At 41.3% G+C, this 13,790-nt stretch overlaps 1 protein-coding gene across 1 annotated transcript; it reads left to right on the top strand.

Moving 5' to 3' along the window:
• Window positions 1–3,351: 3,351 nt before the first annotated feature.
• LOC311123696 (4-galactosyl-N-acetylglucosaminide 3-alpha-L-fucosyltransferase 9-like) lies at window positions 3,352–4,422 on the top strand (the record flags this gene model as incomplete). The annotated part of the gene is made up of 1 exon (XM_084197940.1): window positions 3,352–4,422. One exon carries the CDS (start codon window positions 3,352–3,354, stop codon window positions 4,420–4,422), a length of 1,071 nt encoding a protein of 356 aa, XP_084054066.1.
• Between the last annotated feature and the right edge of the window lie 9,368 nt (window positions 4,423–13,790).

Raw genomic sequence — 13,790 nt, 5'->3', positions numbered from 1 at the left:
TATTCTGAATACAGAATATTCTCCAACATGAGTTTGAGTTTATTCAAGTCTTGCAGGCATTTGCAGTTTCTCCTGGAGGAACCAGACACCCAAGTTAAAAGTATGCAATGACACACAGGCTTAAATAAATCAACAAGTTTGAATTCACTTCAGTTGAAACATATGAATAGAGCCCCCACAGTAGAGGTGTCATAATACCCATAAAACCTAGCGGTCAAACAGGGAAATGGTTCCAATCATTTTTCCACCATCGTTTTCCATAGGGGATTTTAGAAAAACTTAAAATAAGGGCTGTGTTTCGTGTAGGTTTACCCTTCATAACCATGTAAATCTCTCGTGGACAAGGTGACTTATCAATATATTCGGCTCTATTTATGCTCAGATTCGATGATATTTAGCATCAAAGTAGACATCATGCAAGACTACAAATCTCTGCAAGCTCCTGCAACTCATCTCTAGCAGGCACCTTTGCTAACAGGTACATTTAAAGAAATGTAGCCAATTTATTCATTACTACATTTAGCTAACATTAGATAGTTAATCCAGAGAAAGTTACTTTTGCCTCCATTTGGCAGTCTCGTCCAGATCATGATGGCATTTGTAGTTCTTTATGATAGCCACATTAGCAGCTAATTAGCATTTCATTAGTTGGGAGTAAATACAGGCAAATATATTGATAAAAGTCACCTTGTCCGAGAGAGATTTACACGTCAAAATGTCACGCCAGGGAAAGCCTACACGAAACACAGCCCTTATTTTAACTGTTTCTAAAATCCTCTAAGGGAAAAGAACAATTGGAACAGTTTCCCTTCTTCTTCAATGATGTTTAACGGCGGTTGGCATCCAATTTGATGCAATACCGCCACCTACTAGACTGGAGTACAACTCCCTTACATTTTGCTTGAAAAATAAAATAAAGAAATACCCTACCATCTAACACTACACTCACAAATTCAAAAATATTAATAATTAACACCACACTACTCCACTATTTAAATATATTCATTCCTACCTCATGCCCTCAACCTGAAATGATGGGACATCACCACTTAACACTCCCTGTAACTCTTCTGATGTCAAGTCTCGCACACCCAAATACCACTCTGCAGCTGCCACCACAACCTCCATTTTCTTTGACTTACGTTCCATCCCTGCAGTACAATTAATAACCATTGCTATAAATGCTAAAAATCCAATCTTACTGAAACATATATCACTTGTTGGCCTATCCCTCTGTACTGGTACAAACCTACTGCTATCACCACTCCTCACCCTTGACCCATCTTCCTCTACTTTCTTCACTGCACTACTCTTACCCTGCAAACCTCAACCTGCCTCTCTCACACATTTCTGATCCCCAGCCCCATGGGCACCCCTACAATTAGCACATAACACTACTTTGTCTCATGCCCTTCTACACACCTTGGAACCTCCCTTGTACACACTGCAACCACATGCCCATAAGTTTGACACCTGTAACATCGTAATGTATTCGGCACATAAGCTCGTACAGGATAACTTGTATATCCTAACTTCACTTTGTCAGGCAAAGACTCAACTTCAAAACTCAAAATAACAGACATGACACTTCTGTTTCCCCACTCTCGCCACCCTGTTTGCGTCGCACCAAACAACGAGCATCACAAACACCAGGAATCTTCCCCTTCAGTTGGTCAACTTTTACATTTACTGCTACCCCAGTAATCACTCCTTTCAATGGCGCCCTTTTCTTGAGAGCGAAACAATTCACAATTCTTTCCCCCATTTGTTTAACTCTGAGCGCCTTCTCCCTCTGACCAACGGAAACACAAACAATTATCACTAGACCACTTCTGGTTACCCTCACCGATTCCACTATACCCAAAACCATTTCCCTGTTTGACCGCTAGGTTTTATGGGTATTATGATTCATACTGTGGTACTCTATTGGTGATCTTATTTATGCCTGTGAAGTCATGTTGGTCATTTCCCTCAATTTCTCCACACACAAACTGACTAATTGTTAGTTTTAGGCCTAGGCTACTCTTGTTAACCTATGACTATGCTATCAGTAATCGCTTGAAACATTAGGCCTATGCTTTAGTTAATGTAACTGAACAAACGCCAGGGTCTGGTAATCATATAGTCATTTAGAGATGTTTGTCTTTTTATTGTATTAAATGGGATAATTGCCAACTTTCTATCTGCTCACCACCACTGTGGGTTATATAGGGCCTACATGAGCCATGCCAGTCAACAGGTTGTTTTTCCTGACCTGGAGGAACCAGATAGATACCCAAATTAAAAGCGAATTCACTTCAGTTGATAAATGTATTAATGTAAATAAATTAAGAAGGCTAATAATAGGCCTGTGCTGGACATTCGATCCCTTTTCTCCCCACACAAAAGGCCTAGGCTTAATTTTCTGCACACAATTGTCGATTACTCATGATGTTGACCTATAACTATGTGATTTCTAATCCCTTAAAACATTATTATGATCAGACGCCAGACGCTAGCCTAATCATGTCATTTATTTAGAAATGTTTGTCTGTTTCGACAACCTGGCCCTGCTCTGCTCACCTCCGCTGCGATATGACTCTTGGGCGTGGCTCAAATTCAAGGCTCACAGGTTTCGCGTCTCTGGTTATTTGCTTTCTCAAGTTTCGAGGGTAGGTAGCACCTATTTTCATTATTATTAGAAACGACCATGTTTATGCTAATTGCCTTTATATTGTTTAATGTGTTAATTGTTGGTCATTTATGTTAATTGAGCAATCGCATTGTAGCCTATTAGCACTGTTCATTGACATTTTGAAAGTATACCTGTTTTAGGTTTGTGCCAGGTAAGGGCAGGTCCTATGATGTTAATATTGCTATTGGCCATGTTTAGGCTATTTTCTAAAGTAAAACTAAACGTCTTCATGTAGGTGGAATTGCCTTTTAAAATGTAGGCTACAAGCAGCAGTAGTATAATGAATAAGCAGCCTATTGATTAGATTATCCTCTGAGTTTCTCTAGCTATCCCATGTTCCCATTTGTTAGTCATGTATGAAATGAGTTGTTATAGGTCATTATTCATCAACCTCTAGGCTACTTATTTCATAATCTTAGCCTATGCATTGATTGTGATCTTGCATAAGTAAGCTAAAATATGTAGACCTGTTTCTATGTTGGACATCTGTGACTAGATAGTGTCAGGTTTTTGTGATATAAAAGGCTATAAGATACACAATCCATATCACCTGAGAAAATATATGCACTGAACCAAACCAGTACATTACTGCATTGTTTGTTTCATTATTGAACCAGTGTCATCAACATTGTTTTGAATCAAACTAATGACATTTTTAATTTTTTTACAGGACAAAAATGGCGATGGCAACTTTTAACCGCTTAATGCGCCGACTTGTGACTGCAATCATTGCAATAGGCTGTTTTGTGACTGTTTTCCTCATGTATTTTAAATGGCCAAGTAATTGGCTTGCATCATCAACACTACCAATTCAGAAGAAAGAACATCTGGAAGCAAATGAGGTTAATAATAAGACCATTGTTCTATTATGGCTGTGGCCTTTTGGCCAGTCCTATGATCTGGACACATGCAGCCCCCTGTTCAATATTGAAGGCTGTTTTTTAACAGCTGACCGAGACCTATACAATAAGTCAAGTGGGGTCATCCTTCACCATAGAGACATGAAAAGTGATTTATCAAATCTACCACCATCTCAGCGCCCACCTTTCCAAAAGTGGGTGTGGATGAATCTAGAGTCCCCGTCACACACGTATAAAAACCCAGGTCTTGGAAATATTTTCAATTTGACTTTGAATTATAGGCAAGATGCAGATATTGAAGTGCCGTATGGGTCAGTTGTATTCAGCCAAGAGGAGGGGGAAGCTTTCGTATTGCCAAATAAAACAAAATTGGTCTGCTGGATTGTGAGCAACTGGAACCCTGACCATGCCAGAGCGTGGTACTACAATGAATTGCATAAACACATAGAGATACACACCTATGGAAAAGCCTTTGGAGAACACATCAATGATCAAGACTTCCTGGACACAATATCCAGTTGTAAATTCTATCTTTCGTTTGAGAACTCAATTCACAAAGATTACATCACTGAAAAGCTGTACAACCCACTAGCTGCTGGATCTGTGCCAATTGCTCTTGGGCCACCTAGGCAGAACTATGAGAACTTTGTGCCTGGAGATGCCTTTATACATGTGGATGATTTCCTCTCTCCCAAAGAGCTGGCTAACCATCTCACACTGTTACATACAAATGAAGAAATGTATCTGCGGTATTTTGACTGGCGCAGACATTTCAATGTCAAGAGGTCCCATTTCTGGGCTGAACACACATGTCATGCCTGCGATTACATTAAAAGACACAAGGAATATAAAGTTTGTAATAACCTTGACACTTGGTTTTGGGGTTGACAGCTCATTTGCTTCTGCAATGTTGGGGTTCAATGTTATGGTATCTGATAAAACATATACGAAAGCTGAAGAACATAAGCACATCCAGATTCTTCCCGCAGTTGCTGGAGTTTACATTTACATTCGAGTCATTTAGCAGACGCTCTTATCCGGAGCGACTTACAGTTAGTGAGTGCATACATTTTATTTTTTATTTATTTCATACTGGCCCCCCGTGGGAATCGAACCCACAACCCTGGCGTTGCAAATGCCATGCTCTACCAACTGAGCTACATCCCTGCCGGCCATTCCCTACCCTACCCTGGACGACGCTGGGCCAATTGTGCGATCTCTATGATGGCAATCTCAGACTGAAGTATTGGTGCTTTCAAGACAACTGGGAACTCGTGAAAAAATGAGCTCCGACTGGGAAAAGTAGTTTTGAACGGTCAACTCGAAATTCCAAGTCGCAAACTCTGGCATTTTTCTAGAGCTCCGACTTTCCGACCTGAAAATCACTGATGTCTTGATTTGACCTAGCTTTGATTTCCGAGTTCCCAGTTGTCTTGAAAGTACGGAAGTCCAGAGAGGACATATGAATAAAAAATACCTTGTTATGTCAAGATCACGACTTATTTATCTCAACACTACATAACAAAAGTTGCCTGACAGGCCGCCCCCAAGACCACAGCCAATCGCATGCAAGGAATAACGCTGTTAATTTGCCTAGTGTTGTGAGCTAGCTAGTTAGCTAGGCAGTCTAGTAAGCTAGCTTGTTATCTATGCTGCATAACTGATATGTGTATAATTATAAGGGACACTTCATGTTTTGTGGATACTATTAAAATGTACAGTGGGTGAGCTCCATTCCAGTCAGGCTGATCAGATTCAATTTCAGCCTCAGAGGCTCAGAAATAAGGATGCTGCCTTGTGTGCTGTTTCATAGGTAAAGCTCATTGCAGGCAGATCAGCTGTCAACGCTTTATAGACTGATGCATATAACCCAGAGTGGGTGAGCTCTAGTCTTGGCAGGCATAAATCACGATTCTGCCTTGTGGGCTGTTTCACATGTAAGACTTTTGTTATGTAGTGATCATGAGATAATTAAGTTGTGATCTCCAAATATATATGTTTTATTAATATGACCTCTCTGGACTTCCGTATGAAAGCACCAATAGAGCAGCGGAAGAATCCAGTTTCTTGCCTCTCTCTGCTGCTCATCTGTCTTTCTGCCTCTCTCTGCTGCGCGTATCAGCCAACCAGACATACAGAATAGTGATGATGAGGCCCCATGTAGCTCAGTTGGTAGAGCATGGCGCTTGCAACGCCAGGGTTGTGGGTTCGATTCTCACGGGGGGCCAGTTTGAAAAAAAATGATGCACTCACTAACAGTAAGTCGCTCTGGATAAGAGCGTCTGCAAAATGATGTAAATCAAGTGTTAATCAAATGATAGCTGCAGTACTGTTGATATTTAAAATAGGTAGTTTTTTCCTACACACACTCACGCATCTAAAAACAAGCATGTTTGATACCGGGTGCACGCTATCTCTGTGGGCAGACCGCGAAACAGGCGCAACCTATCGTGCACGAGCTCCAGGGCAGACCAACATGCGCAACCATAGACTATAAAAAGTAGGGTGCAACCGACCGACGGACGGGGTGGGGGTGGCGAACTTTACGACCAAGTATATTATACCACACAAAAAGACACTTGGCGAGTGGGAGGGCAATGTACTCAGGCACAGGTAGACCTATTTCTGTGCACGTGCCTGATGTTAAGAAAACTGCCAACATGTTTTTCAGCAGAATTTCCATCCTTGTAATCTCTTCTGTACACTCTTAGAAAAAATTGTTCCAAAAGGGTTCTTCGGTTCGGCTGTCCCCATAGGATAACCCTTTTTTTGGTTCCAGGTAGAACCCTCTTTGGTTCCGGGTATAACTCTCTGTGGAAAGGGTTCCACATGGAACCAAAAGAGTTCTACCTGCAACCAAAAGGATTCTACCTGGAACCAAAAAGGGTTGCTCAAAGGGTTCATTCATTTCGTCTTTCAATAAGCCAATTTGTTTGTAGGCTGGTGTTGGGTTCTATTTTTCTCATAATTGGATCTGTATGTGATGAATATCTTAGAAGGAATGCATTAATGATAAGCATAGGTTTGTACTATACTGATATAAATTGTTTCACATAACAGGCTGTGATTCATGTAAGGAACGTTAGGGGGTAGGACAGATAAGACTTGTATTTCTTACAGATACGAACACTCTCTCTTTGTTGTCTGTGAAACCGTCCTTGAACGTAGGTACATAGAGTACAGATTGGAAGGGTGTCTTTTGGGTGCTGACTCTGCAGGTTATTATGATAGCAACTTATGCCTGGGAACGGTGGAGCGCCAAGGGGTGGAGCGCCAAGGGGTTGGGACTAACCCGTGCGCCAACGGATTGGCTGAGTAAAGTCTAAACCACACTCAGTCCTTTACTCTGATTGGCCAACAGAAGAGGTGGGAACTCTCTGTCAGAGTATTTGAGAAAGAACCTGTAAACAATGGTTTAGTTCTCTGTCTGCCCTGCGTGGTATTTCAGTGAGCCCGTATACGAACCATCATACTTATCATACATACATTTTGCATATAATAAATTTAGCTTGGATTGAATATCTCTTGATTATGTTTTCTCTTATTCCAATACCAGATTTGAATTACGCAATTTCTAACAATTGGTGACCTCCGACTGTGATCTGGTAGCGGAACTTCGCTGGGATTCATCCAGCCTATTGGACATCGCTGTCGTCGAACTGTGTGTTTCACAAAGTGCCCGGGCTTCTAAAAACACAGGTAAGCAGACACCTATTGTTTATATAACTAAAGTTCTGCATATTGGCTTTATCCAAATTAATTTTGTGAAACACCTGTTTGATGTAAGTGAACCCTATTGTACTATAAATAACGATTACAGTATACTATTTCGATTTCATAATATACTATGCAAATGTTTGATAATTCTGATGGTTAAACCCATGGAATAGTAGAGGTGGCTGTGTGCCCCATAGTAGAGGTGGCTGTGTGCCCCATAGTAGAGGTGGCTGTGTGCCCCATAGTAGAGGTGGCTGTGTGCCCCATAGTAGAGGTGGCTGTGTGACCCATAGTAGAGGTGGCTGTGTGCCCCATAGTAGAGGTGGCTGTGTGCCCCATAGTAGAGGAGGCTGTGTGCCCCATAGTAGAGGAGGCTGTGTGCCCCATAGTAGAGGAGGCTGTGTGCCCCATTGTATACCTTTGTTATCTGTGTGTCCTAAGAAACTTTAGTTGTGTGACAAAGAATTATGATTGTGTGTCGAGTGTAAGTGTGTCATTTATGACTGTGTATTGTGAGTGAGTGTGATAACTGTGTACTATTTTTGCTGTGTGATAACTGTATACTACGTTTAACTGTGTAATAACTGTGTACCATTTTGGCTGAGAATACAAACAATATTTTAAAACAGTAAATAATGAGAATTACAATTAGGAAATAAAGTTTAAATTGTGCAAACGTTAACAAAAGACACCCATAGGAGGTACTTTAAATAGATAGGCAGTACGACGCAATGGCACATATCAGTTCAGACTAGATATGACTAGGTTCAAAGGAGACACTTACAATTCTTTAAGACGGGGTGACGTATGCATGAGAGTGTGAATGATAAACCAGTATACCTTGATAGAAAACTAATTGGGAATCAAAGACGTCTGTCCCTGTCCAAACTGTATAATTTGGGGATAACTGTTGGGTTTGTGGTTGCTTAAACCATATAACCCGTTAATAACAATTAGGAACATAAAGCTAAAGTGATGAATTGTGTGACTGAACTGAAACGTTTGAGCTGATATGATTGAACTGTGGCGTTTGGTGTTAGACATAGCATAATACTGGTTTTAGGTGCTTGGGTTGAGGCTTTTTTGTTGATTATTTGATGTAACGTTTGATGTTTGACCCTGCAAAATACTGGTTAAACAATTAGACTGAAATAATTCGGTTTATCGTTGAAATATAAACGTGCACCAACTTTAACTAATTAGGTGGGAATGATTTGATTTAAATAAATAGACTAAAGTACCTTAAATAACGACAGAATATTGGAAACACTAAAACGAGAAATAGCTCCTCAAAGCCTACTCCCGCTGGAGAGGGAAGAGAGAGTTGAGAGGGGAGGGGGTTGGCTCCTTAACGAAGATTCCCTTACCCTGTCTGATCATCCCTGTGTGAGTTCGATAGAAGCTGAAGCAATGGGTTGGCCTCTGGCGTCTGACATGTTCTCAGGACGAGGGTGGGGATTCACAGGTCTCCCGACGGTAGGTAGCTGTCTGATTGTGGGGGCCATATTCCTAACACACACAGACCCTCCTGATCAGCCAGAAGTAGTAGTTAACCTAACAAAAGTTGATAAGGCATAGGAGACAGCTAGACGTAGGGAAAGGGGAAGTACTAGGGACTTTAGGGAAGGACATCACCATATGTATGTCACCATGTACATCCTGGGACTATGTAGTTGCTTATACCAAGCGGGGAGGGATATGTCAATCTCCATACACAGTTTAGGGACAGGTGTAGTATTGTGAAAGTAGGGAATTATCAGAAATGGCAGTGCGACCCATATAAGGGTAGGTACAGTCTGAAAGTCTGAATTATGCTAAAACAGATTACAGACCTGACAAGTGAGATATCCTCTTCAACTGGGGCACCCTATAGAGTAAACCTCTCTGAGGGAGGTAGTGAGACAGTGCAAACTATAGACCTGAAGGAAGTAGTACAGATGGAGACGGAGTAAATAGATTTTAACCTGTGGTTGGAATGGATTCAGTATACGGTCTAAAGAGGACTGTTATGCCTGTAGGACAGCCAAACCAAGGTTAACAACTACTCCGTTCCCCTTGACAGGCTTTAACTCTCTGTCAGGTTTATCCTCCATGCAAGCCACCTGGGAATGTGGTGAAAGAGTCTTGTAGTAACTTGAACTATCTGTATCCCCCGATAACAAAGTCATTCCGACCTAGGTTGCCTACGTTTGAAGTCACAGGGGATTCTTATTGTTTTTCTAGGACTAATAAGATAGGATACAGGGTAGGGCATCTTAGCTCCTGCTCCCACACAGAGAATATCACAACTAAAGAGACCATGACTAATCTCTCCTCTTTGTTGCAGCCAGAGGGTTTTAGGAACCAAAACCAGGCCCGTGCTGACATCTGATGGTTGTGTGGTGATAACTGATTGTGAACTCACCTACATACGCAAACAATCAAACGTGTCAGAGACTGGTGAGTTGTCACATAGAAAGTAGGACCTCCTCCCGGGATCCTTTGATGAAAGGATATATATATTGATGGGATAGGAGTACCTCGAGGGGTTCCAGAACAATTCAAAGCTAGGAATCAGATCGCAGCTGGGTTTGAATCAAGTATTTTCTGGTGGTCAACAATTAATAAAAATGTAGATTGGATAAATTATATTTAATATAACCAGCAAAAGATTTATAAAACCACACTCGTGATGCAATAAAGGGATTAGCTGAGCAGACAGCGGCAACTAGCTTAATGACATGGCAGAATAGAAAAGCTTTAGATATGATTTTGGCTGAGCGGGACGGGGTTTGTGTTCTGTTTGGATCTCTGTGCTGTACTTTCATCTCCAACAACACAGCACCGGACGGGTCCGTGACCAAAGCGCTTCAGGGAGTGACCACGCTGGCGAACGAACTGGTTGAGAACTCTGGTATTGATAGCTCCATAAACGGTTGGTTTGATAACATATTTGGTAAATGGAAAACTATTGTTGTAACTATTCTGGGTGAAGTTATAGCTTCTATGGGTATACTTGTTCTTTGTGGATGTTGTCTTATTCCCTGTGTCTGACGGTTGGTGAGAAAAGGAGATGGAGAAGGTGGTTTCCAAACAGATGGTGAGATACGGCCCAATCACGGACTCCGACCTAAGGAATGAAGGATATGACCTACCAGACTTGGAGGAGTGACACCCTAGAGGGTGTCTAAAGGGGGCCAAAATGTACTTCCCTGTTTGTGTTTTATGCTTTATTAATCAAGCTAACCATTGTGAATGTTTGTCTTTCCTTATGTGAAGGTTTGAAGTTCCTGGGTGACTGGTAGCCAACCGTTTGCAAGTTGGGTGTAGATGGAAGGACTGAGGGTTTTTATTTTTCAGTATCATTATTGCCTATTAATAAAAGTGTGATTCTTTTTGTTTGTATTGTATTTTAATGACTGACATCCTGTGTTTTCTTATTTTGGGTTCACACCCTAGTGGGTGTGAAAAGGGGGATTGTTTGTTTCTATTTTTCTCATAATTGGATCTGTATGTGATGAATAACTTAGAAGGAATGCATTAATGATAAGCATAGGTGTGTACTATACTGATATAAATTGTTTCACATAACAGGCTGTGATTCATGTAAGGAACGTTAGGGGGTAGGACAGATAAGACTTGTATTTCTTACAGATACGAACACTCTCTCTTTGTTGTCTGTGAAACCGTCCTTGAACGTAGGTACATAGAGTACAGATTGGAAGGGTGTCTTTTGGGTGCTGACTCTACAGGTTATTATGATAGCAACTTATGCCTGGGAACGGTGGAGCGCCAAGGGGTGGAGCGCCAAGGGGTTGGGACTAACCCGTGCGCCAACGGATTGGCTGAGTAAAGTCTAAACCACACTCAGTCCTTTACTCTGATTGGCCAACAGAAGAGGTGGGAACTCTCTGTCAGAGTATTTGAGAAAGAACCTGTAAATAATGGTTTAGTTCTCCGTCTGCCCTGCGTGGTATTTCAGTGAGCCCGTATACGAACCATCATACTTATCATACATACATTTTGCATATAATAAATTTAGCTTGGATTGAATATCTCTTGATTATGTTTTCTCTTATTCCAATACCAGATTTGAATTACGCAATTTCTAACACTGGTTTCCAGTGAGCAATTTACAACAGTGGATGATCAAACCATTTGTAGAAAGCTTGCATTTCCTGCTCTCAAGCAGTTTTTATGAAATTAGGCCATTATTACATTTACATTCTAGTCATTTAGCAGACGCTCTTATCCAGAGCGATTTACAGTTAGTGAGTGCATACATTATTTTTTTATTTTTCATACCCCCGTGGGAATCGAACCCACAACCCTGGCGTTGCAAACGCCATGCTCTACCAACTGAGCTTGATAATAAATGTGTGTGAATCAGTGAAATTCACAAACTAGAATTGTGTTTTTTGTGTGAATTGTGTTCAGTTGTCAGATGATGATGATGATGATTAATTGAATTCCGTGACGTCACGAGTGAGGAAGGAGGAGGTGTGGCGGGAAAAAGGGGTGGAATAAATGGTGGCGTTTTTTGGACTCACATGCTTTCCGTAGTATGTTGACGTGTGGATTTTGTGGATCACTAGCCTCCTTGCTGTACTTTACACAACATGGTTTAGCTAGTAGTGGCAATATAGTCATAAAGCTGAAGTTTACCTCCGTGCAAAGCTGTACTAAAACAGTTATACAATTGAACAGTTTTAGAAGCCAACAAATACAATGGCAGCCGCCTGGGAAGAAATCAGACGTCTTGCAGCGGATTTTCAGAGAGCACAGTTTGCTGACACAGTGCAGAGGTAATGCAAGCTGGCTAGTGCAAAATAGCTATCTATAACTACAGTCCTAGCTATTTGGCTAGCTAAATCCATTGTTGGCTAGCTAAATCGCTAAGCACAACAATGGATATTGATTGATTGCTAGCTATCTTGCTAACTTATGGAACGTTAACGTGAAGCTAGCAAATGAACTAGCTAAGTAGGAGAAGTTCAAAATGACGGTCAATCACCCTCGGTCTGGGGCTCCATGCAAGACCTCACCTTGTCACCTCATCAATGATCATGAGGAAGGTGAGGGATCAGCCCAGAACTAAACAGCAGGACATGGTCAATGACCTGAAGAGAGCTGGGACCTCAGTCTCAAAGAAAACCATTAGTAACACACTACGCCGTCATGGATTAAAATCCTGCAGCGCACGCAAGGTCCCCCTGCTCAAGCCAGCGCATGTCCAGGTCCGTCTGAAGTTTGCCAATGACCATCTGGATGATTCAGATGAGGAATGGGAGAAGGTCATGTGGTCTGATGAGACAAAAATAGAGCTTCACTCGCCGTGTTTGGAGGAAGAAGAAGGATGAGAACAACCCCAAGAACACCATCCCAACCGTGAAGCATGGAGGTGGAAACATCATTCTTTGGGGATGCTTTTCTGCAAAGGGGACAGGACGACTGCATCATATTGAGGGGAGGATGGATGGGGCCATGTATCGCGAGATCTTGGCCAACAACCTCCATCCCTCAGTAAGAGCATTGAAGATGGGTCGTGGCTGGGTCTTCCAGCATGACAACGACCCGAAACACACAGCCAGGGCAACTAAGGAGTGACTCCGTAAGAAGCATCTCAAGGTCCTGGAGTGGCCTAGCCAGTCTCCAGACCTGAACCCAATAGAAAATCTTTGGAGGGAGCTGAAAGTCCGTATTGCCCAGCGACAGCCCCGAAACCTGAAAGATCTGGAGAAGGTCTGTATGGAGGAGTGGGCCAAAATCCCTGCTGCAGTGTGTGCAAACCTGGTCAAGACCTACAGGAAACGTATGATCTCTGTAATTGCAAACAAAGGTTTCTGTACCAAATATTAAGTTCTGCTTCTCTGATGTATCAAATACTTATGTCATGCAATAAAATGCAAATTAATTACTTAAAAATCATACAATGTGATTTTCTGGATTTATGTTTTAGATTCCGTCTCTCACAGTTGAAGTGTACCTATGATAAAAATTACAGACCTCTACATGCTTTGTAAGTAGGAAAACCTGCAAAATCGGCAGTGTATCAAATACTTGTTCTCCCCACTGTATATATATTTTATTTTATACCTACAGGGGTTGTCAAATTCAAAATCAAAATGGCTAATGGTACATTTTATGGCCATCTTAAAACAATTATTAGACTTACAGGGGTTAAACACTATTATTGCACACATTGAGTCCATGCAACTTATTATGTGACTTCTTAAGCAAAATTTTACTCCTGAACATATTTAGGCTTGCCATAACAAAGGGGTTGAATACTTATTGAATCAAGATATTTCAGCTTTCCATTTTTTATTAATTAGCAAAAACAATTTGAAAAACATAATTCCACTTTGACATTATAGGCTATTGTGTATAGGCCAGTGACCAACAATCTCAATTTAATCCATTTTAAATTCAGGTTGTAACAACAAAATGTGGAAAAAGTCAAGGGGTGTGTATACTTTCTGAAGGCACTTTATGTACAGTATCTTCACAGTCAGGCCTACATATGAGTAAAATAAAATAAAAATAAATAGGTCATTTAG

This window comes from Coregonus lavaretus (genome assembly GCF_964263955.1).
Source record: "Coregonus lavaretus genome assembly, contig: HAP1_SCAFFOLD_744, whole genome shotgun sequence".
Classification (NCBI taxonomy): Eukaryota; Metazoa; Chordata; class Actinopteri; order Salmoniformes; family Salmonidae; genus Coregonus; species Coregonus lavaretus.
The sequence above is the reverse complement of the archived record's forward strand: the minus strand, read 5'-3'. Positions and strand labels throughout refer to the sequence as shown.